The 25,781-nt window shown below is 42.4% G+C and overlaps 1 protein-coding gene across 3 annotated transcripts in view; it reads right to left on the bottom strand.

The window, feature by feature from the left end:
- The window catches only part of rapgef3 (Rap guanine nucleotide exchange factor (GEF) 3), a 55,747-nt gene that overhangs the window by 19,648 nt on the left and 10,318 nt on the right, over window positions 1-25,781 (bottom strand). For 2 of the 3 annotated variants that reach the window (XM_034086404.2, XM_034086403.2), the window contains 7 exons: window positions 19,931-19,975; window positions 6,904-7,010; window positions 6,708-6,829; window positions 4,372-4,546; window positions 2,370-2,454; window positions 2,189-2,249; window positions 1,851-1,927 (listed from right to left, as the gene is read on the bottom strand). In XM_034086404.2, the coding sequence (XP_033942295.1) occupies window positions 1,851-1,927; window positions 2,189-2,249; window positions 2,370-2,454; window positions 4,372-4,546; window positions 6,708-6,829; window positions 6,904-7,010; window positions 19,931-19,975 (672 nt within the window). Of the gene's footprint in view, window positions 1-1,850; window positions 1,928-2,188; window positions 2,250-2,369; window positions 2,455-4,371; window positions 4,547-6,707; window positions 6,830-6,903; window positions 7,011-19,930; window positions 19,976-25,781 lie in introns of those variants that run through there. The other variant, XM_034086405.2, reaches the window with a different exon arrangement.

Below are 25,781 nucleotides of genomic sequence, written 5' to 3'. Positions count from 1 at the left end.
CTTCTCACATGTTGAACACAAATACCTGTACTTTCTACTTCTTACATGTTGAACTCAAATACCTGTACTTTCTACTTCTTACATGTTGAACCCAAATACCTGTACTTTCTACTTCTTACATGTTGAACCCAAATACCTGTACTTTCTACTTCACACATGTTGAACCCAAATACCTGTACTTTCTACTTCTTACATGTTGAACTCAAATACCTGTACTTTCTACTTCTTACATGTTGAACCCAAATACCTGTACTTTCTACTTCTTACATGTTGAACTCAAATACCTGTACTTTCTACTTCTTACATGTTGAACTCAAATACCTGTACTTTCTACTTCTCACATGTTGAACCCAAATACCTGTACTTTCTACTTCTTACATGTTGAACTCAAATACCTGTACTTTCTACTTCTCACATGTTGAACACAAATACCTGTACTTTCTACTTCTTACATGTTGAACACAAATACCTGTACTTTCTACTTCTTACATGTTGAACTCAAATACCTGTACTTTCTACTTCTTACATGTTGAACTCAAATACCTGTACTTTCTACTTCTTACATGTTGAACTCAAATACCTGTACTTTCTACTTCTCACATGTTGAACACAAATACCTGTACTTTCTACTTCTTACATGTTGAACTCAAATACCTGTACTTTCTACTTCTTACATGTTGAACCCAAATACCTGTACTTTCTACTTCTTACATGTTGAACACAAATACCTGTACTTTCTACTTCTTACATGTTGAACTCAAATACCTGTACTTTCTACTTCTTACATGTTGAACTCAAATACCTGTACTTTCTACTTCTTACATGTTGAACTCAAATACCTGTACTTTCTACTTCTCACATGTTGAACACAAATACCTGTACTTTCTACTTCTTACATGTTGAACTCAAATACCTGTACTTTCTACTTCTTACATGTTGAACTCAAATACCTGTACTTTCTACTTCTTACATGTTGAACCCAAATACCTGTACTTTCTACTTCTTACATGTTGAACACAAATACCTGTACTTTCTACTTCTCACATGTTGAACCCAAATACCTGTACTTTCTACTTCTTACATGTTGAACTCAAATACCTGTACTTTCTACTTCTCACATGTTGAACCCAAATACCTGTACTTTCTACTTCTCACATGTTGAACCCAAATACCTGTACTTTCTACTTCTTACATGTTGAACTCAAATACCTGTACTTTCTACTTCTTACATGTTGAACCCAAATACCTGTACTTTCTACTTCTTACATGTTGAACTCAAATACCTGTACTTTCTACTTCTTACATGTTGAACTCAAATACCTGTACTTTCTACTTCTCACATGTTGAACACAAATACCTGTACTTTCTACTTCTTACATGTTGAACTCAAATACCTGTACTTTCTACTTCTTACATGTTGAACCCAAATACCTGTACTTTCTACTTCTTACATGTTGAACCCAAATACCTGTACTTTCTACTTCTTACACGTTGAACACGAGTTTCTGTACTTCTACTTGAGTAAAGGATGTAAGTACTTCTACTTGAGTAAAGGATGTGTGTACTTCTGCCCTCTCGATGAAATTCTTAGGACCCAGGCTCCTCCAACAGAGCAACACAATAAAACAGATAAAATAGTGCAAGCAAATACAAATAAAGTAGAATAGAAGTAGTGCCATAAGAGTCTATATACAAGTGATAAATAACTTGTAAGTTGCAAACAGTTGAATGTTATGGATGTTCTAGTTCAGGTGTTTAACAGTCTGATGGAATGATACTGATTATATATATATTATTATCATTATTACTATAATTATTAAAGTTATTCTAGCAGCAGGAAACGGATTTACCTTCCCGTGCGTGATCACATTCACTGAGCCCTTCCAGATGATGTACCAAGACGTGCCTTTGTCCCCCTGACTGAACACTGCAACACAACACACACACACACACTCTGAGATTACACACACACACAACACACGCACACGTACTGCCTGAGGAGGGCGTCACGTTTACAGTGGGCTTTATTCTGGCTTTCATAATCCACGTCAAAGTGAGAGAAACAAACACGTGATGAGCTGATCGTTATTGACTATGTCGTGCAATTGAACTACACAATGTGTGTGTGTGTGTGTGTGTGTGTGTGTGTGTGTATCTCAGTGTGTGTGTGTCTCAGAGTCACACTCACACACTGTTCCCGCCTTGGCGTGCGACTCAAAGACGAGCACTGCTGCCAGCTCCTTTCGCACCTACAAGACAACGAGAGGAGAAACACGATGGGATACGTTTGAATTCCATTTCAAAGTTAATCTGCAGTTCAGTTGCTGGATTAATATCATCGTCTTCACACGTAGCAGCGAGAGACTGACCGAGGTGGAGAGGTGAGCGGCAGCCTTGACGTGCAGCAGCTCCTCGTAGATCACCTCCAGGTCCTCCGCACTCCTCTGACTCGGGCTACAAACAGACACACAGCTTTAAAGGTCGCCTATCATACTGTTTTTCATCAATGGGTCAGATATATCCAGAGCCTGTCTCTGATTGGCTGAAACTCCCATAATCCCCTCTGTTTCAGCCCTGTTTCCAAAGTGCTGATTCTCTGTCTGTTACTTTAGATGGAAATATGGAGCCCCTCCCCACGCCCCTCTGAGAGACATTTGGTTACAAAGGACACGATAGGCGCTTTCACATCGGAGTACTTTTCCCAGGAATAGTTCCGATAGTTCGTGGGATTTTGCGTTCACACCAAAAAGATCTGGAACTAGAACCTTTCCCCCCTTTTCAGTCCCTGCTAGAGAGGTGGTGCTTTCCTGGGAGAAAAAGGCCAATTTCTATTGGCTGGGCGAATTGCAAACCACGCCCCGTAAAACTCTGAAAGGTTTTTGTGAAGCCGCCATTTTATTTGGTCGCATTAGCATTATTAGCATTAGCATTAGCCCAGCGCAGAAACGCAGAGAGACTAACTTATGGCAACACAAATAAAACATGGGAGCGGTGGAGATGAGGAGGTGTCGGCGTTCTGGCGATTTACTCGGAAGGCTCCAGTAGAAGCTGCTGGGACTCCCAGCAGCTTCTACTGAAGCCTTCCCCAACTCCGGGGACTTCCGGCCGGGGACTTTGGGCGGCAGTATACGCCGTGAAGTGGTTTGCAGCCTGCCAGTAAACCCAAAGCAGAAGAAGAAGAAATGATGTCAGCGGCTCTCTCAGGGACTTATTCCGGTGTGAACGCGAACTAGATAGTTCCAGGAAATAAAAGTTCCGGGAAAAGTACTTGGTGTGAAAGAACTCAATGGTGCTCTAGGAGGAGATTCAGGTGATAAGGTGGGGGGGGGGGGGGGGGGGGGGTTACCTTGGTTGCTGATTGGCTAATGGTTACACAAGCGTTATGACATCATAAAGTGGCCAAAATCTGATCAGATCATTTTCAGACAGGTTTTTATAGAAGTGGATCAAAAAGAGAGAGAATCTTTGTTCCTGAAACTTTCAGAGTCTCTTTCCACAGAGGGGACACATGTTGATGTAGAAGAGACATGAAGAAGAGGGGACACATGTTGATGTAGAAGAGACTTGAAGAAGAGGGGACACATGTTGATGTAGAAGAGACATGGAGAATAGGGGACACATGTTGATGTAGAAGAGACATGAAGAAGAGGGGACACATGTTGATGTAGAAGAGACATGAAGAAGAGGGGACACATGTTGATATAGAAGAGACATGAAGAAGAGGGGACACATGTTGATGTAGAAGAGACATGAAGAAGAGGGGACACATGTTGATGTAGAGGAGACATGAAGAAGAGGGGACACATGTTGATGAAGAAGAGACATGAAGAAGAGGGGACACATGTTGATGTAGAGGAGACGTGAAGAAGAAGGTACACATGTTGATGTAGAAGAGACATGAAGAAGAGGGGACACATGTTGATGTAGAAGAGACGTGGAGAAGAGGGGACACATGTTGATGTAGAAGAGACGTGAAGAAGAGGGGACACATGTTGATGTAGAAGAGACGTGAAGAAGAAGGGACACATGTTGATGTAGAAGAGACGTGAAGAAGAGGGGACACATGTTGATGTAGAAGAGACGTGAAGAAGAGGGGACACATGTTGATGCAGAAGAGACACGGAGAAGAGGGGACACATGTTGATGTAGAAGAGACATGGAGAAGAGGGGACACATGTTGATGTAGAAGAGACATGAAGAAGAGGGGACACATGTTGATGTAGAAGAGACATGAAGAAGAGGGGACACATGTTGATGTAGAAGAGACATGAAGAAGAGGGGACACATGTTGATGTAGAAGAGACATGAAGAAGAGGGGACACATGTTGATGTAGAAGAGCCATGAAGAAGAGGGGACACATGTTGATGTACCCTTTGCGGAGGATCATGGTGAGCAGGGCGTCGGGGCCGAGCTGAGCGAGCAGGGACACGGCCTCCTGAAGCTCCTCCTCCTCCCTCTCCTCGGGGACGTGATGCAGACTGAACTCGCACGCCTGGAAACGGTAGAACTGCGTGTCTTTATCCAGGAAGTTCAACTCGCGTTTCACTGCAGGCAGAGCAGGGCACACACAAATCATCACATGGTCGTTGTAGGTCAGGTTTTGTTGTTGCTTTGAGGTCATTTGAATGTGTTGTGTTGGTTGCCATGGTGTCGTTTCATTCCCTTTGTGCTCATTTGCATATCCTTAAAGTCTCTTTGCACACGTCTCTTTAAGTTGCTGTATATTCAGTCTGTGTACAGTTCACTCAATCAGACTTTTGGAGGGACAGAAATATGAGTTAGGTCCTTTCTCTGTCTTTGTTGTTGTTGTTGTTGTTGTTGTTGTTGTTGTTGTTGTTGTTGTTTTGAGGTCATTTTATTGTTTTGTGTTATTTTTGTTGTGTTCATAGATAGTGTTTTTGGTCATTTTACGTCTCTCAGTATTTACTTTCATTCCCTTTGTGTTCATTTGCATATCCTCAAAGTCTCTTTAGGTGGCTTAATATTCAGTTTGTGGACTTCATCTTCGTCATCGCTCAGTCACACCTTCGGAGGAACAGTGGTTACAGAAATACGAGACGCAGATTAGTTCAGAAAAAGGACATTTTGACCTTGAGGATAATTAGTTCGACGACGTGTTGATTTGATCTGAAAGTAGATGGTTCCATATATGCATTTATTCAGAGCGGCCGCTCCATGTGATGATGGCGTTTCTACGTCCTGATTGAAGCGCTCTCCGCGAGGAGTCTGCAGATTTCTCAAGCGCAGCCTGAGAGATTAATATCTGAATACATCCCACACTTCTACGGAGCAGAGAAGAGACACGAGTGACCTCTTCTCCTCTCTTTGTAGATGCAGTTATTTCAAGTCATTTCTTACAACTCTTTGTAGTAAAAGTTATTTATTGTAATTGTAAAAGCAATTTCTTTGTTTTGTAAAAAAAGAAAAAGCAAACAAATTAACAAGACAAACATGTCGCTGATGACGATGACCTAATATTTTATTTATAAGAAACATATATGCTAGAGGGGGGAGGACCAGCTTAAGCTTCTTCTTCTTCTTGCCCCTGTTGAACATCACAGACTATCTGAGAATTATTATTGGTTTTTTTTGTTGTACTTTGTTATAATTATTAATTTGAGTGAGAAAAAAAGAGAATATATATATTATTGTTGTATTTTTTTGTTTCTGACATGTTCAATAAATTGACTAATACAAAATAAATAAGTAAGGTCGTTTGATTCTCTATGTAGAAACTTAAGTCTCTCTGTGTTCAACGTCTCCTCCCAGTAACATTATAGCTTGTAGTTGTATCTTTATCTTGTCTTTGGACCTCTATTCTTCTTCTTTTGCTCAAGCTGTCGTGTGACGTTTTGCGTGTTTTTGGGGATTATTTTACATCTACTTTTGGTCTCTTTTTATTAACATAAGGCTTTGTGTGTGTGCATTTTTTAGAATCTCATTTAGCATATTTCTTTAGTTGCTTTATAGTCATCTTGCATCCTTTGTTATCTCCTTCTAATCAGGAACCCTGACCCTTAACCCTTAGTATTAAAGGTCACCTATCATGCTATTTTCAGGCATATATTATTCAGATATATAACTATATATAAAAAAAGTGTTTTGCTCAAAATACCAAACAGATCATGCATTTTAGAAATCCCTCAAACCCCTCTATTCCAGCTGTTAGAGAAACGCTGATTCGGGGTCTAGTTTAAAAAAAAAAAAAGAGGAGGCGGAGCTAATGCCTGATCAGAATTCTACCGGCAGATACTCAGCTAAATGCTGCCGTGATTAAACGCCATCATGTTCCAAACCACATCAAGGATTCTCTCTGAAACAGTCTGGAGCTCAAAGGCTTTCTCTCTTGCCGGTTATACCACAAGGTGAGTTCCTTTTTACTTCCTGCTTCTTCACACACATGCTCTCCAGCACAGGTTAGCTCTGAGTGTTAGCGATGCTAATGTAAACAAAGACCATATTACGTCGGGCATTGTTTCTGATAGCAACGTTTCTGATTGGGACGTGGGTCCACATTTCAGATATGACGTCATATCGGATGTAAATCTGGATCAGCTCCATTGTTCCCCGTTTTTAGAGATTTGGGTACGGAGGAAAAGAGAGAGGGTTTTATTTTCTGACGCTGCGTGAGTTCCCTGACACACCGGGGACACATATAAGACATCAAAAAGTGCATTTTGCATGATAGGAGAGCTTAATGTCTCACCATGAACGAGGATCCCTTCGTCCAGCAGCACCTGCCACATCCCCACCGCCTGACTCCTGGACGCCAGACATTCATTTTGTTTCATCAGCCAATCGACGAGCTCCTTTCCAGAACAACACTGTCTGTAACAAAATATAACAACATCAACATGAATGTGATTTTATTCTTTATTTCATATGACACCAGCAGTTAAGACCTGTATGTTTTGAGGTGATGCTTTCTGTCTCGGATCAGATTTGAGTCCCTCTCCATCAAAATGCTGTACACTGATCTCGCTGCTTTCACGACTCGATCTGAAAGAAACTTCATAAACATGGAGAACAAATATTAAACTAGTACAATGTTATGTAAACATTAAAGGCACAATGTGTCATGTTCTGCCACTAGGGGTCTATGAAGAAATAAAAACAGTGAATAAAGCAGTTTGAGGTTAAACATCGGAGTTTCTCCTTGCTGCGGCTAACGTTAGCCTAGCTTGTTTCTCTGATAATTTGACACCCTGACGCGTAGGAAGATTTTACTGGGGGTTGAATTAACCACAGAAGGCGCCTTATCTCTAAAACAAATGACTCGATGAGTTGAACTCGTAAAACACTGAATAAAGCAGTTTCTTATTCTAAATCTGTGTTTTCCAGGAAGAAACTAGACCGAGGGGCTACAAGCTAAAGGCTAACGTTAGCTTAGCCTGCTTCTCTGATAACTTCGGATCCAGACATCCCATCACTAAAAATGTTCATCTGGTGAAACTATAGATTTGAAAAGCACCCAAAAATTATATAAATATGGCTTAAAAGTGGATACTTTTTTTTTTATTACAGCTTCTGGTAGCATGTCCAAAATGATATGACGCTATTACAGACCAGACGGTGTCTTATGAAATGCACTGATTACAATCTTTAATAAACTACTCAACTAAATGGACTGGGCTAGTGACTTTTAGACATGAGCTTTAATACGAGTAATATTCCCTTTATGTTATGATGAATCAGTGTGTGTGTGTGTGTGTGTGTGTGTGTGTGTGTGTGTGTGTGTGTGTGTGTGTGTGTGTGTGTGTGTAAAGAAGCAGGGTAAATATATACCACACAGGAGGTCTTGTTTTCTGAACAGACGGGCTGTGTGTCGGCGGCAGGCAGCAGTTAGAAAAAAACCAGCAAGTGTGTGAGTGAGAAAGTTTCTTTGCAAATTCCCCTCTGTGTGAAGACCATGTGTGATGGAGTGTGTGTGTGTGTGTGTGTGTGTGTGTGTGTGTGTGTGTGTGTGTGTGTGTGTGAAGCAGGAGGTGAGAATGTGTTTTAAATGTCTCTCCACACCTCGCTGTTCCCAGCCTCTACAACTCACAACAAACTTTCACTTTCTCACCGCCCCCTCGCTGTATTTCACGTTGAACCCTCTTGTATCTCCCCCTCCTCTTGTACCCCCCCTCCTCTTGTACCCCCCCTCCTCTTGTACCCCCCCTCCTCTTGTACCCCCCTCCTTCTGACACACATCTCAAACCAAAATCTGCAGAAACCTGCGAGCCGCTGATGCAGAAGCGGGGATTATGTAACCAGCCTTGTTTTTGGCAGAAATGCGGCTGTCCTATTTCTTTTCAGTTGGCTCTGCTTCCGTTTGCATCCGATCACACCACCTCATCATATTTCCTGTGTGAATGATTGACAAAAGCAGACATTTGTATTACTCCTCACGTCTCCTGCAGAGTCTTGTGACACCACGAGTCACTCAGATGGTCTGTTTCTTCTTTGGATTTCACTCCAGGCTCTCCTTTTTATCCAAAGTGCTTTTCTTTAGATGCATGCATTGAATATTTCCGATCTCTAAGGGGACACATGTTCCCATGCACTTTGAGGTATCTTGCGTCCATAACATGTCTCCTCTCAGACTAGAGGAAAGAAAAATCCACATTCAAGAGTTTATTTTAGAAACTGTGTCTGTTTGTGTCTTCCAAAACGTTAGTGTCACGTAATCCATCATTTGCATATGTAAACATGCAATTTCAGAAAACTCGTAATATAAAAAATGATTTTCTTAATCTCAGTTATGAAGTAGGGAAGTTTCATGGTGATATCTAATAGTGACATTTGTTTACCCTATTCACCTGTAGTGTTCTCACTTGTTCACTTGTTTTGCATCTCGATACAGGGTACTTATTATATGTTGTACTTTGGATTCCTAAAGCTTTTAGTCTACCTTACCTTCATCCAAGGGTAGTTCACTAGAAGTAAAAAGTAATTGTTGGACGGACAGTATAATTTACAGTTTTTTACTATGTTCAATCTGAATTTTCTTTAAAATACAAAACATCTGTATTGATTCTGACTTGTCTACATCCAACTCACAGGTTTATCATTACTTTGAGAAACAAGATTATTAATTGAACCCTTTTAAAAGTGAAGATATGGTCATTTTTGAGCCTGAGACCTGAAAAACAGGCTCGGTGCTTAACAGTTTAATGATTCCCTTTATGGGGACCTCCATTTTGTCCTCATAAGGGAGGCGAGTCCCCACGATGTAGGTCCCCACAAGTATAGTAATGCGAGGCCACACACACACACACACACACACACACACACACACAACACACACACACACACACACACACACACACACACACACACACACACACCACACACACACACACACACACACACACACACACACACACACACACACACACACACACACACACACACACACACACACACACACACACACACACACACACACACAAAACATGCCCCTGTGAAAGCCTTTGTCTCTAATATGTCAACAAAATGAAACGTGCATTTTGAACCTGGCTTTATCCAAGGTTCACATTTCTGTTCGGAAAATGTACGCAATGTGAGCACATATTTAAAAAGATAACGCATCATTTGGATATTTAAAACTAGAGGTTATCAACTTCTTTTTAAAATACTAAAATTGCACAATAAACCTTTATCATATCCCCCTCGAGAAGCAGGTGATTATTAGCATCGGTTGATAAATAAATTGTCATGATGCATATTTCTCTCCCTCCTGTTCCCAGCCCTGAGCAGAGTTGGTGTTGTTCTGTCTCGAGGTCACCGGGTTTCCCAGGGGCCCGCTTTCCCCCAGGAACAAATTCTCAGGCATGTCAACTCCAAAACTGATTTTCTTGATGAGGTCGTTTTCCATTACCTAACCCAGGCTAATAAAAATAATATCAAAAGCCATATTTCACTGAGGCCAGAGGGCAAACAGCAGGGACATTTTATACTCCTGTCACTCACTCCTGTCAGTGGACTTTAAGCCCTGCACGTTGCACACATTCATCAATACTCTTTTGGACATTATGCACAAGATGGTTCAGCTTTCTCTATCAGAAATACACGGAGGTTATATTTTCTGCTAGGTTTGTCTGATTCAAAGATTCAAAAGCTTTATTTTTCATATCAAAATCACTATTGGGTAGTTTTGGCAATACAAATCTGAGGTTTCAGGCTCCTGCAGCAACACATGTTAAAAAATAGTTCACCTAAAAAGGAAAATATATGTAAGAAAGTGCAATAAAAAAGACATAAAGGTGCGAGAAAGTTGCATAAATAAGGAAAATATATAAGGCATATAAAATACAACAGAATGTAAGATGTTAAACTGTACAGTAGATTAAATAATCATTTATTTATTGGCAGATACTCTTGACTCTTGCAGTACTTTATCTCTGTTTTTATTTCCGCTTATTGTGATTATTATATGCACGTATCATCAAGGAAATGTTTTGCAAGTGAAAAACCTCTTGTCTATAAACGTTACTCTGATTCTGATTGTGTGCTGCGTGACTGTAGGTCACCTTATCACGTTATCTCACATCTCTAACCTGCAGGTAAATGTTCTCTAAACGAGTCGAGTTACAGAGCAAACACCTTTCCCAAATAGCACACATACTCAGCAGTGTGTGTGTGTGTGTGTGTGTGTGTGTGTGTGTGTGTGTGCGTGTGCGCGCGAAGTATGGCGTTATGTTGGGTGTGGACAGGAAGTTAATGCACATTGTACGACCCGCTGCATTGTGCTGTTAAGGTTATTTTACAGTCAACAGTTTATAATGGCAAAGTGCCTCAGACGGCTGCTGTTAGGTAGAAATCCACTTTACACTGAGTATGGTTCAGCTGCTCTTTTTCACGTGTTTCGGGATACATTACTTTTATTTTTGGATACTCAGATTGGCCTCTGTTAGAAATTAAAATCAATGTTGATATGGCGTAATCTGTTTTATTCTAAAAACCGAATTTTCACACTACTTCCGGTTTTCCGCTAGTGAATTTCGTCATTTCCGGTTAGCATTAGCATGTGGCGAAATGCTACGTTTTCAAACCGTGAATTGAAGGTGAAATGACGGGATGTTGTACCCTAAACACACTGGGTTTAACACTCGTTTATTGACGCTGAAATCACGTTTATCAGGGAATGTTTAAATAACCACAGACACCAGAATGATGTAATTTAGCAACAGAAAAAGGCAGGAATTGCATTGGACCCGCCCCCGACGACGCCGGCCAATAGGAGCAGACCTCGGATGACCACAGGAAGAGCAAGCCAAGGTTGCGTTCCAATAGTCCATTTAGTTTAGGAACCTTCCTAACCAAGTGACATGACCCGGAAGTCCCTCAGTGGCAGCCATGATAAGTGCCGTTCCAATTCTCTAAATGATAGGAAAGGAGGTTTCAAACTTCCTTTATAACCTCCTTTAGTTTAGGACCACTGGACCTCCCTTACCGAAAGAAGAGGAGAAAATTCTGCCCCACAATGCATTGCAGCCGCAGCATTTGCCGTCACACAACAGTCGGCCGTTCACGGAAACAACCGATTATGACCGAGAAATGATATCATGAAAGTTACGGTGCTTATTAAGCATTTTAAAACGTATGTGGTAAGTTGCCAAAGTGCTTTGTTTTGAACGAATTATAATCAAAAAGAGAAATAGGAGTGGAGTTTGTTCAACGTTTGAATGGTGATATACACAGTGATAGATGTTAAGGACTAATGTTTATAATAAATACATTTGTATTGATTTTAAGATCTTTAGTTCATACAATCATACGTATTGGGATCATTGGTATTAATGTGGACCGGAGGGAGAGGGAGACGAGCATGTTTCACTTTCCTTTTTTATTTCAATTCCAAATTTGGTCCTGAAGAATATGTTTCTCTGTTGTCCACGTTCATAAAGCAAAGCAGCAGCATCAGAGCACGGTGCAGAGTCTCTAGATGAGTTCACAGCAGTCCCTCGTTCTTATTGAACATCCATGTTGTAGTCCGCTGTATAGAAAACTGTGGTTTCCATAGTTTCCCCACAGCAGCAGACGCACATTCAGGACGTCCGCTGGCGCATCATAAACACGTCGGATAGTGAAAGTGCATTCGGATTCTCTAAAGTACCGCAGTCTCTTCTCCTAAGTCCTTTTGAACTCTCCTATCCACTATCCCTTAACCCCGTGACGTTTCACTCAGAGGTCAAGGAATAGACGATAGGGTTAGAACTTAGGAGCTGATTTTTAAACTATCCGACTGCAGGGCTGAAGTCGAATAGTCCATTTAGCTTAGGAACCTTCCTAAAGGAGTGAAATGACCCGGAAGTCCCTCAGTGGCAGCCATGATAAGTGCCGTTCGAATTCTCTAGAATGATGAGAATGATAGGAAAGGAGGTTTCAAACTTCCTTTATAACCTCCTTTAGCTTAGGAACCACTGGACCTCCCTAACCGGCAGGAGAAGCTAAAATGCTGCCCCACAATGCATTGCAGCCGCAGCATTTGCCGTCACTCAACAGTCGGCCGTTCACGGAAACAACCGATTATGACCGAGAAATTATATCATGAAAGTTACGGTGCTTATTAAGCATTTTAAAACGTATGTGGTAAGTTGCCAAAGTGCTTTGTTTTGAACGTTCATCAGTATTATAATCAAAAAGAGAAATATGAACGTTAGTTTTTACTGAAATTATCAAATAAAGTCAACATTTCAGTCTTTACTGAGCTGTGTGGGGTTTGTTCAACTTTTAAAAGATGTTTGAATGGTGATATACACAGTGATAGATGTTAAGGACTAACGTTTATAATAAATACATCTGTATTGATTTTAAGATCTTTAGTTCATACAATTATACGTATTGGGATCATTTGTATTAATGTGGACCGGAGGGAGAGGGGGACGAGCAGAAGTTTCACTTTCCTTTTTTATTTCAATTCCAACTTTGGTCATGAAGAATATGTTTCTCTGTTGTCCACGTTCATAAAGCAAAGCAGCAGCATCAGAGCACGGTGCAGAGTCTCTAGATGAGTTTACAGGAGTCCCTCGTTCTTATTAAACATCCATGTTGTAGTCCGCTGTATAGAAAACTGTGGTTTCCATAGTTTCCCCACAGCAGCAGACGCACATTCAGGACGTCCGCTGGCGCATCATAAACACGTCGGATAGTGAAAGTGCAGTCGGATTCTCGAAAGTACCGCAGTCTCTTCTCCTAAGTCCTTTTGAATTCTCCTATCCACTTTCCCTTAACCCCGTGACGTTTCACTCAGAGGTCAAGGAATAGGAGATAGGGTTAGAACTTAGGAGCTGATTTTTGGATTATCGGAACGCAACCCAAGAACCGATCTCTTCTCCTCCTGAGCTGGGCTGACCAACACATGGGGAGAGGGTCTCCGCTTGCAATTTCATTTGTAACTACCGCATCTTTTGTGTAATTAAATGCTGGTAACTTTTATAAGCTTCCCTTGACTCGTTTCTGTCTGTCCTGCTCTCAGGGTTCAATAATTAATAACACCTCCCAACCCTGACACAAACGTAATAATTGTAACAAGAATCAACACAATTATTTTGTCTAAAAATACTCTTTTTTCTTAACTGCGTCTCCTTGCAATTTGTCTTCTGTTTTGCCTTTTTTCTCAGTTTCTGGTCACTTTGCAGATTTAGATTTGACCTTACTTCCTCTCTCCTTTCCTTGATGTATTTTGTTTTCTTTAAAGATGACATATTATGCTTTTTTGTGGTGTTCCTTTATTTTTTACAGTGTATTCGGTGCGTGTAAATGGTCTGCAAAGGCTAATGTTCCAAGTTCCCTCCAGAAGACTTCCCCCGTCTGCATGAAACGCCTCCATTAGACTCCTTTGTTTACTTCTGGAACATAGTGACATCACTCTGTAACACTTACGCTCCTATTGGCTAGCGTTCGTGATAGGCTTATGGGCGAGACATCTCTTAGCTGGTTGACTAATCACAACAGAGCTGACCAACTAACCAATCAGAGCAGACTGGGCTCTGATTTCAGACAGAGGGTGAAAAGAGGGGCTGCAGCACAGGCTAAATACTGATATACACCTGAACATCAGCAGGAGAGGACTCTTTAAAGTAGAGACACTACATACTGATATACACCTGAACATCAGCAGGAGAGTACTCTTTAAAGTAGAGACCCTACATACTGATATACACCTGAACATCAGCAGGAGAGGACTCTTTAAAGTAGAGACCCTACATACTGATATACACCTGAACATCAGCAGGAGAGGACTCTTTAAAGTAGAGACACTACATACTGATATACACCTGAACATCAGCAGGAGAGGACTCTTTAAAGTAGAGACACTACATACTGATATACACCTGAAAATGCGCAGAGTAAGTCCTCTTTAACCCCCATTTTTTTCCAGTCACACACACACACACACACACACACACACACACACACACACACACACACACACACACACACACACACACACACACACACACACACACACACACACACACACACACACACACACACACACACACACACACACACACACACACACACACACACACACACACACACACACACACACACACACACACACACACACACACACGTAATAGTAACGTAGTATTCATCACAACACCGTGGCAGTATGGTGCTGGATGAAAGTGTTTGTCCTAATCTATTGAAGTCCTTAGAAGTGTGTGCTTTGGTATTCATCTCATTGTGTGGAATGATGACGTACGTGTGTGTGTGTGTGTGTGTGTGTGTGTGTGTGTGTGTGTGTGTGTGTCCTCTGTGGGCTGTGTTGTGAGAGGAGCAGCGGCTACAGATGATGATGATGTGTGTGTGTGTGTGTGTGTGTGTGTGTGTGTGTGTGTGTGTGTGTGTGTGTGTCCTCTGTGGGCTGTGTTGTGAGTGGAGCAGCGGCTACAGATGATAATGTGTGAGTGTAACAGGATATTCATGCGAGGCTGTGATCTGCCGTTACCCCTCTCTGAGCGTGAGATAAAACATGTCCGCCCTGCGACACACACCAGCCCTGAGGTCACGCTGCACTGCGTTCTGATGCTGTGGTCTGTGTGAGCTTTGACCTCTGACCTGACCCGGTGTGTGGGAAAGTTCCCTGAAGAACACACACACACATGATCTAACTGTGAACAACCTATGTATCATTAGAGCTAAGAACCTGCACAGACTTTTCCCATGGTGCATCTCTTTAATTGAACTGGTGTTTTTAGCGATGCATTGATGCGTGTGCTGGCCCCCGAGAGGCCGTGTGCTGGTCCCCGAGAGGCTGTGTGCTGGCCCCCGAGTGGCCGTGTGCTGGTCCCCGAGAGGCCGTGTGCTGGCCCCCGAGTGGCCGTGTGCTGGCCCCCGAGAGGCCGTGTGCTGGTCCCCGAGAGGCCGTGTGCTGTCCCCCGAGTGGCCGTGTGCTGGCCCCCGAGAGGCCGTGTGCTGGCCCCCGAGTGGCCGTGTGCTGGCCCCCGAGAGGCCGTGTGCTGGCCCCCGAGTGGCCGTGTGCTGGCCCCCGAGAGGCCGTGTGCTGGCCCCCGAGAGACCGTGTGCTGGTCCCCGAGAGGCCGTGTGCTGGCCCCCGAGTGGCCGTGTGCTGGCCCCCGAGAGGCCGTGTGCTGGCCCCCGAGAGGCCGTGTGCTGGCCCCCGAGAGGCCGTGTGCTGGCCCCCGAGAGGCCGTGTGCTGGCCCCCGAGTGGCCGTGTGCTGGCCCCCGAGAGGCCGTGTGCTGGCCCCCGAGTGGCCGTGTGCTGGTCCCCGAGAGGCCGTGTGCTGGCCCCCGAGTGGCCGTGTGCTGGCCCCCGAGAGGCCGTGTGCTGGTCCCCGAGAGGCCGTGTGCTGGCCCCCGAGTGGCCGTGTGCTGGCCCCCGAGTGGCCGTGTGCTGGCCCCCGAGTGGCCGTGTGCTGGCCCCCGAGAGGCCGTGTGCTGGCCCCCGAGAGGCCGTGTGCTGGCCCCCGAGTGGCCGTGTGCTGGCCCCCGAGAGGCCGTGTGCTGGCCCCCGAGAGGCCGTGTGCTGGTGCTGCGTAGGTTATGGAAAGGTGTTGCCTGCCTAACAACAGCAACACACACATTTCCCCAGTTGAGATCAATAAAGTTCTCTCTCTCTCTTTCTCTCCATCCATCCATCCATCCATCTCTCTCTCCATCCATCCCTCTCTCTCCATCCATCCCTCTCTCTCTCTCCATCCATCTCTCTCTCTCTCACTATCCATCCATCTCTCTCTCCCCATCCATCCATCCATCCATCCCTCTCTCTTTCTCTCTCCATCCATCTCTCTCTCTCTCCCCATCCATCTCTCTCTCTCTCCATCCCTCTCTCTCTCCATCCCTCTCTCTCTCTCTCTCTCTCTCTCTCGATTCATCTATCCATCCATCCATCTCTTTCTCTCTCTCCCTGTCTCTCCATCCATCTCTCTCCATCCATCCATCTCTCTCTCTCTCTCTATCTATCCATCCATCCATCCATCCATCCCTCTATCTCTCTCTCTCTCCATCCATCCATCAATCTCTCTCTCTCTTTCTCTCTCTCTTTCTCTCTCTCTCTCTATCGACTCATAGAAAAATTACTTCATTGCTTAATCTCTCTTGAATAGAAGTCCTGCAGGAATCCCCCCCCCCCCTCCCCCCCCGCTGTGTTTTAACCTCGGACTTTTGAAATGAATTCAAAACGTGAACAAAGACCAGCAGCATGAAGATGAATTCTACTTCAGTGTTCCCCTGCCGGAAGAGGAGAAATGCGTCTCTTGCATTTCAACTAAACTCAGGTTATTAAAAAAAATCCATCTCGAACGTGTGATGCTCACGACAAGACTTTTAGTTTCTGGAGACAACACTGGCTGAGCAACTGAACAAAGGTCCTGCAGACACCGTCACTCCGTCCTCTCCATCTTCTATAGCAACTCCTTCAATCGTCTATTTTGGATTTCATGCCATCTTTGTTATATTTAGGTCTGGGAACAAACCGCTCAGGGACATCCATTTGGAGGGGCTGTTGGAAGAACTGGAAGAAGGGCCTCCCAAAAAACACAAGACCTTTTGAAAATTGTAACTTGTTTTTAATGTAAAAGAAACCAAACGATAATTACATCAACTAGATTGCACAGTAATTCACATCTCATGACAACATAAGCTAAGGCGACTACTTGCATTCGGTGACTTGATTTTAAAAATACAAACGAGGGACATTTTTAGTTTTGCAGTCCATATGTCATTAACATATCTAATGTTAGTAACTATTAAAGACAAAATGGTGGAAATGCTGTTCTGATGTAGTTTGCCCTTTGTAACTGCTGTGCAGACATTCTGATAAAAGGGCTTCTATAATTAGCCTACCTTAAATACACTCACTAATTGATTAAACCAGTTCAATACGCATTATTCTCATTCTTATCATTCTTTATGAGCGCAGTAACGGTAAGGTATAATCGCTTATTTATTTAGTATTCTATAACTTAATAACAGAGATGGTCAAACTAAAGTAGAGACATGGCAGAATTCCTACACTGAAGCGGGACAATGAACTATTCACCGGTGAGAGGGCGATCAAGAGAAGAGAGCGAGAGGCCCGTGGAGGGAGTTTACAGACAGAAAGACAGAAGCACAATAACAAAGGCTATATTTAGGTGTTTGTTTGTAAACAACCGACGGTATCAAGAGGAAGTAAAGTCCCCTGGGTTGTCCCTTATACCCTAACTGCCATGAGACAACTCGAAATCAAGTTTCCAAAATCCGACACTGAGGTGGTCTTAAGTTAACGCACCGGCAGATGACAGCGCTGACAACGTGTGTTTCCCGCAGCGAGACGGTACAATAATAATTGTGGGCTTATCGTGTTGATTCGGCCACAACAGAACAAAGAAAACCAAACTCGCTCTCTCCAGAGGGGCAGGCTGAAAAGGCCAAACGGGCCGTTGCCCTGGCAACATAGCCCGTACCTGTGCACGTCCCTGCCGCTCACTGTATACGTATTCTGTGTGAACTGTATGTTCTACTGTGTAGGACACATTTCCATTGTATGTACATTTAATGGAGGGTAAAGTAATCTGAATCTGAAAAACAGTTTGCATGTGTACTTTAAGAGGATTTAATGACTTGGAAAAGACTAAAAAAACAAACTGTACACAGGATTTACTTTCAATGCCAGCCAGTGTTCTGAATGTGTTTTAAATGTCCTCTCTAGGAAGAAAATGAGATAAGGCCTGTGTGTGTGTGTGTGTGTGTGTGTGTGTGTGTGTGTGTGTGTGTGTGTGTGTGTGTGTGTGTGTGTGTGTGTGTGTGTGTGTGTGTGTGTGTGTGTGTGTGTGTGTGTGTGTGTGTGTGTGTGTGTGTGTGTGTGTGTGTGTGTGTGTGTGTGTGTGTGTGTGTGTGTGGGGGGGGGTCAATTAACCACCGTGGGCCCTGAGCGCCCTTTAGACTCCTTGTGACTGCCTGCCCTGTGAGGAATGTGTTTTAAGGCTCGCCTGAGTAGTAATGCAGGATATTATAACAACAAAAGGCCAGATCAGCACTTTGAGAGGATGCAAGCGCTGCAAGTCCGGATGAGAGAGGCACGGGAGGAGAGAACATTTTTAAAGGTCAGTGCCAGGAAGAAAAAAGCAAGAAAAGCAAGTTTAAAAACTGCAGACAGAGATGTACTTACAAATCTAATTATGGAGGTATTGAATAAAACATGACAGAGGAATCACTTCACTTACTATAAGATTTAACATATTGATCAACCCTGATGACCATAGCTCAAAGAAAGTCATATTGATTCAAAATGTTGCTTTGCAATAATATTGGAGCACGAGGTCTGGTTAGGTTTCAGGGAAATGTGTAATTATAATCAAGGTAATGGCGCATTTTGTTAGATGGCATATTAGGGCTAATGTAGGGGAATAGAAATTTAAATAAATATCATGCAGCCTGGAGAGAGGGTCATTTTCATTGAAATTAAAAAAACAAATGAGCTGACAGTGAGGTGTCACAAACTAATGAGAACAACAATCGTCTCTCAGTCAGTGTTGTCGGACAGAAGCCGTCAAAAACCGACTTTTTATCCAGTTTGAAGCCACATGTTACAATTTTCGGGGGGTTTTTTTACTCAGAGAAACAAGCAAATGTTAGCCTTTAGCTCGTAGCCCTTCGCTCAGTTTCATCCGGGGGAAATGCTGATTTTAAACGTGAACCTACTTTATTCAGTGTTATTACAGGTTTTAATCAGAGGGTCTGTTGTTTAGGAGAAGAGGCAACTTACGAGGTTAATCTGTCCTCAAGTAAAATCTTTGTACACGTAAGGGTGTGAAGTTAACAGAGAAACAAGCTAGGCTAATGTTAGCGGCAGCCGAACAGCGGGTAGGGAGAAACTCCGATTTCTAACTTCAAACTGAAATGTTATTGACTGTTTTAATATCCGAGAGGAGACTTCAAAACCTCCATGCACCATGAACTCTGAAGGAAAGAGGTTGAAGACTACAACTCCCATGATGCCACGCTGCACAACAACCCATAACACAAATATTTTACTGCTGTTTTCATGGAATCGTGTTCTAATACTTGCAGAAATAATCGAGGCATTAGTTTTAGAGATGAGGCAACTTTTTTGTTGTCTTCTTAAACACTCCAGCATGTTGGGATCTTACGTTAAAGACTACAACTCCCATGATGCCACGCTGCACAACAACCCCAAACAAAAATATTTTACATGCTGTTTTCATGGAATCGTGTTCTAATACTTGCAGAAATAATCGAGGCATTTGTTTTAGAGATGAGGCAACTTCTTTGTTGTCTTCTTAAACACTCCAGCATGTTGGGATCTTACGTTAAAGACTACAACTCCCATGGTGCCACGCTGCTTCACCACACTAAACAAACAGATTCTACTGCTGTTTTCATTGACATGTTGTGTGTTTAAGAGCTTAAACTTGCAGACATCAGTGAGTGTCTTCTTCTGTTCAGCAGGAGTTTCAAGTGCAGCTCACCTGCTTCATGGTGTCCTTTGAATTGAGCGCCTCTGGCAGCGGAGTCTAGGAGAAACAGGAAGAGAGACTTTATCAACACTGAGACATTTCTTCAGATCCAAAGCCTCTGAAATAAAGCAGGTCACTTTCTCTCCCTCCACAGGAACTCGCTGATGATAATCTCACACCAAATAATCAGCCACTACCAAGCTGCACCGTGCAGATAGAACGTATCATTATTTTCTTTTCATTTGGACGGAGGTCAACGCAAATACATTATCTCAGCCTGCGATGTGTTACCATTGTCTCCAGCGGGGTGTGTGTGGGAGTTAAGAGTGTGTGTGTGATGAAGTGGGTGGAAGCAGAGGAGTTGGGTGATAATGTTGCTTTTAACTACAGACTATCCTTTTCACATGCAGCCATTTGATTATTACATGCACTGCAACGGCTGCAACATATACAAAAAGTAAACGTGTATTATTGTATGCAGACTCCCTCACTGCTCCACCATGTGCACATATTACATAAAGAGTGTGTTTTTTGAGTCATTTATCGGTATACATTTAACTCAATAATTGTAATAAGAATCAGAATACCTAGTTACTTGCCATTTGTACAACGCATGGCTTATTAGGATAAAAAAAGCAATTGCGACTATTTTGATGAATTTTGCAATCGTAACGTGATTCCTACTGAACGGCTTGATTGAACAATTAGCGGCATGATAGTATTTCACATATTGCACCTAATTATTATTATTATTATAGGATTTAAGGTACGTTTTAATAGAATACAAATATGCCAAGTGCTCTTAGTGTGGAAAACACAAATAGGCATGCTGTTTCTTCTAATTAAATACAATTACATCATACAGATGAAGGATTATATCATCCTAGACAACAATACTATAACAAACAAATATGTTATGTGTCTTCAAAGCTTTTTTCTTAAAAGCCAAAATAATGTTCTCCTCAGGGAAACAACTTTATATATATATGTTTTAATTATATTAATATTTGCTGACTGACATAATTATAAAATGTCCCTTCTTTGATGGGCTTTTGGAGAACCATAACACCAGACTTTCCTATAATAATGTAAAGTCTTTAAAGATATGAACCAATCTTCTTGGTGTGAGATCAATGAACTAATACTGAATATTTAATACACATAAGAGGCTTCTCAATACTCAAATTTCCCGTCCTCTCTCCTCGGTTCCCCTCCTCGGTCCTCCGCTCGCATCTCCTGTGGGCGGGACTAAGTCTCGAGGAGGGGAGTCGAGGAGGGGACATTTAAGAATTGAGAAGCCTCTATAGAACCGTTTACATTTCTGAATGCACAGACTGGAGGCCAGGTGTGGTTGATGACCTGCTGCCACTCTGAGCTCTGATTGGCTGTCTGTGCACCTGCTGCTGAAGGCCTGCTCATTCAGTGTGTGGTTAGCAGAAGTTACAGAAAGATAGTAACTGTGGTGTGGATTGTCCTCCAAAATAAAAAAGCCGATCTCTTCAGGAAAAGGTGCGATAAAACATCTCTCTGCACACAACCAAACCTCTGTTAAAAAACAGCGGATTTAACGTGCAGCAGCTCTGCGGTGGAAACGTGGCTAAACGGCTAAACATATGAGAATACACGTTTTAAGCTCCCAGTGTTTTAGTTTTTCGGACATAGTCAAGTACAGGATTATACGACCCCAAGCATGTTTCTGAGAGGATTACTACACATGCATCCAAAACATGTCGCTGTCCACCAACCGCGATGCAACGCTGCAAACCAAACTAACCAAACCTCTGGTAAAAAACAGCAGATTTAACGTGGAGCGGCTCTGCAGGGAAAACATGGCTGACTTTCATCTTCTCATAAAAGACAATTGTAATGCATCCGTGAATGTTTCATTCGGCTGGAACAATGGATGTATCTTTGGATATAAACTGGTCAAAAAACTGAATTTCTGGATCTTTCTGAGAGGATTACGACACATGGAGGCAATTAGAGAAATCTGAGCAGAACAGTAAGTACCACACACTTTATCACCTGTTGGAAATGTGTGGGTGAAGTACTCAGATCTTGTACTTGAGTAAAAGTAGAAGTACTCAGAGCTTGTACTTGAGTAAAAGTAGAAGTACTCAGAGCTTGTACTTGAGTAAAAGTAGAAGTACTCAGAGCTTGTACTTGAGTAAAAGTAGAAGTACTCAGAGCTTGTACTTGAGTAAAAGTAGAAGTACTCAGAGCTTGTACTTGAGTAAAAGTAGAAGTACTCAGAGCTTGTACTTGAGTAAAAGTAGAAGTACTCAGAGCTTGTACTTGAGTAAAAGTAGAAGTACTCAGAGCTTGTACTTGAGTAAAAGTAGAAGTACCAGAGTGTAGGAATACTCTGTTTCAAGTAAAAGTCCTCCATTCAAAATGTTCCTCAAGTGAAAGTAGAAAAGTATTATCATCTAAATATAGTGAAAGTAGGGACAGTGAAATAGTCATTGTGTATTAAATACATGTAGTGGAGTACAAGTAAGTCTCATTAAATGTCAGTCGTACGCAAATCATCCTATATTTTAAAGCAATTATTAAGATAAAATAGGATCATGTGGCTTTATAAAGTAGTCTGGAGCTCACACAAATAAGTAAAACTGATTTATAGCCCCATATTTCACTTCCTCACATCATTGGGTTCCTCATAGAGAATATTGTATCTGTGGTATGGGAACATGTACATGTGCTAAATGTAAAATATGTAGCTGGGTGTATGGATCAGGAAGCTTCTCTCTGTGTGATAAGTGTCTCCAGAATCTTGATCTGCCGCCTGCAGACACACAGGTCACAATGTTGGCACGTCGCCAACTGCTTTCACTGACTCATAAAAACACAACTCATTAGACTGTTATGGAGTTGAACAATATTGAACAACATGTTTCACAACGTGCTTCTTTATGTGCATGACTGCATATGATCCCATAAAGGTGCACCAGCAAGCAAAACAACACCTGGTGTCGAAACTCAGAAACAATGCGTAATACTTGATGAATGTGAGGTATGTTATTCAACTGAGTATTCGTGACTCGGCACTGAAAGCACAACAAGGAGAGAGGGATGATGCCAGACATCTCCGAATGGTGACAGAACAGAGAGCTGTAATTAAAACGGAGAAGGAATAAGTAAATGCCTCGATGCCAGTCTACTGTAAATGTTGATTTTGTGGCTGATTTAAAGAGGCCCTATTCTGCTTTTTCCCTTGCAGTGTGTTCTATAGGTTTTAGTGCATGTAAATGGTCTGCAAAGGCTACAATCCCCATGTTCCCTCCAGAGGGGGTTTCTCTCGCTATCACTTGCGCTCCTATTGGCTAGCGCTCCAACATGATGTACGTGATAGGCTAAGAAGCGGGGCATCTCTAAAAAGTTGATTAATCACAACAGAGCCAGCCAGCTAACCAATCAGAGCAGACTGGGCTCTGGTTTCAGACGGAGGGTGAAAAGAGGTGCTGCAGCACAGGCAGTATGGGACAAATAAAGAGCTTTTTGTATACTGATATACACCTGAACATCAGCGGGAGAGGACTCTTTAAAGTAGAGACACTACATACTGATATACACCTGAACATCAGCAGGAGAGGACTCTTTAAAGTAGAGACACTACATACTGATATACACCTGAACATCATTAGGAGAGGACTCTTTAAAGTAGAGACACTACATACTGATGTACACCTGAATATCAGCAGGAGAGGACTCTTTAAAGTAGAGACACTACATACTGATGTACACCTGAATATCAGCAGGAGAGGACTCTTTAAAGTAGAGACACTACATACTGATATACACCTGAAGATCAGCAAGAGAGGACTCTTTAAAGTAGAGACACTACATACTGATATACACCTGAACATCAGCAGGAGAGGACTCTTTAAAGTAGAGACACTACATACGGATATACACCTGAACATCAGCCGGAGAGGACTGTTTAAAGTAGAGATACTACATACTGATATGAACCTGAACATCAGCAGGAGAGGACTCTTTAAAGTAGAGACACCACAAACTGATATACACCTGAAAATCAGCAGGAGAGGACTCTTTAAAGTAGAGACACTACAAACTGATATACACCTGAACATCAGCAGGAGAGGACTCTTTAAAGTAGAGACACTACATACTGATATACACCTGAACATCAGCAGGAGAGGACTCTTTAAAGTAGAGACACCACATACTGATATACACCTGAACATCAGCCGGAGAGGACTGTTTAAAGTAGAGACACTACATACTGATATACACCTGAACATCAGCAGGAGAGGACTCTTTAAAGTAGAGACACTACATACGGATATACACCTGAACATCAGCCGGAGAGGACTGTTTAAAGTAGAGATACTACATACTGATATGAACCTGAACATCAGCAGGAGAGGACTCTTTAAAGTAGAGACACCACAAACTGATATACACCTGAAAATCAGCAGGAGAGGACTCTTTAAAGTAGAGACACTACAAACTGATATACACCTGAACATCAGCAGGAGAGGACTCTTTAAAGTAGAGACACTACATACTGATATACACCTGAACATCAGCAGGAGAGGACTCTTTAAAGTAGAGACACCACATACTGATATACACCTGAACATCAGCCGGAGAGGACTGTTTAAAGTAGAGACACTACATACTGATATACACCTGAACATCAGCAGGAGAGGACTCTTTAAAGTAGAGACACTACATACTGATATACACCTGAACATCAGCAGGAGAGGACTCTTTAAAGTAGAGGCACTACATACTGATATACACCTGAACATCAGCAGGAGAGGACTCTTTAAAGTAGAGACACTACATACTGATATACACCTGAACATCAGCAGGAGAGGACTCTTTAAAGTAGAGGCACTACATACTGATATACACCTGAACATCAGCAGGAGAGGACTCTTTAAAGTAGAGACACTACATACTGATATACACCTGAACATCAGCAGGAGAGGACTCTTTAAAGTAGAGGCACTACATACTGATATACACCTGAACATCAGCAGGAGAGGACTCTTTAAAGTAGAGGCACTACATACTGATATACACCTGAACATCAGCAGGAGAGGACTCTTTAAAGTAGAGACACTACATACTGATATACACCTGAACATCATTAGGAGAGGACTCTTTAAAGTAGAGACACTACATACTGATATACACCTGAACATCAGCAGGAGAGGACTCTTTAAAGTAGAGACACTACATACTGATATACACCTGAACATCAGCAGGAGAGGACTCTTTAAAGTAGAGGCACTACATACTGATATACACCTGAACATCAGCAGGAGAGGACTCTTTAAAGTAGAGACACTACATACTGATATACACCTGAACATCAGCAGGAGAGGACTCTTTAAAGTAGAGGCACTACATACTGATATACACCTGAACATCAGCAGGAGAGGACTCTTTAAAGTAGAGGCACTACATACTGATATACACCTGAACATCAGCAGGAGAGGACTCTTTAAAGTAGAGACACTACATACTGATATACACCTGAACATCAGCAGGAGAGGACTCTTTAAAGTAGAGGCACTACATACTGATATACACCTGAACATCAGCAGGAGAGGACTCTTTAAAGTAGAGGCACTATACACCTGAATCATGTTGGCATCATAAAAGGATTATTTGTTGATGCCACTAGAGTACAACAGATATTCCCAGAGGAAAGACAACCAACATAAAGTCAGTGCATTTGCCATTTTATGGTGTTTTCTAGAACGCTGTGAACTTTACTCTTTGCATAAATCTTGTGATGGGCCTGCATGCGATGACATCTCCTGTGTAATTAATCATAAGATAACCTGAGCAAACACACTTGGTGCAGCAGCAACAAGTCAAA

Source organism: Pseudochaenichthys georgianus, chromosome 7, assembly GCF_902827115.2.
Source record: "Pseudochaenichthys georgianus chromosome 7, fPseGeo1.2, whole genome shotgun sequence".
Classification (NCBI taxonomy): Eukaryota; Metazoa; Chordata; class Actinopteri; order Perciformes; family Channichthyidae; genus Pseudochaenichthys; species Pseudochaenichthys georgianus.
The sequence above is the reverse complement of the archived record's forward strand: the minus strand, read 5'-3'. Positions and strand labels throughout refer to the sequence as shown.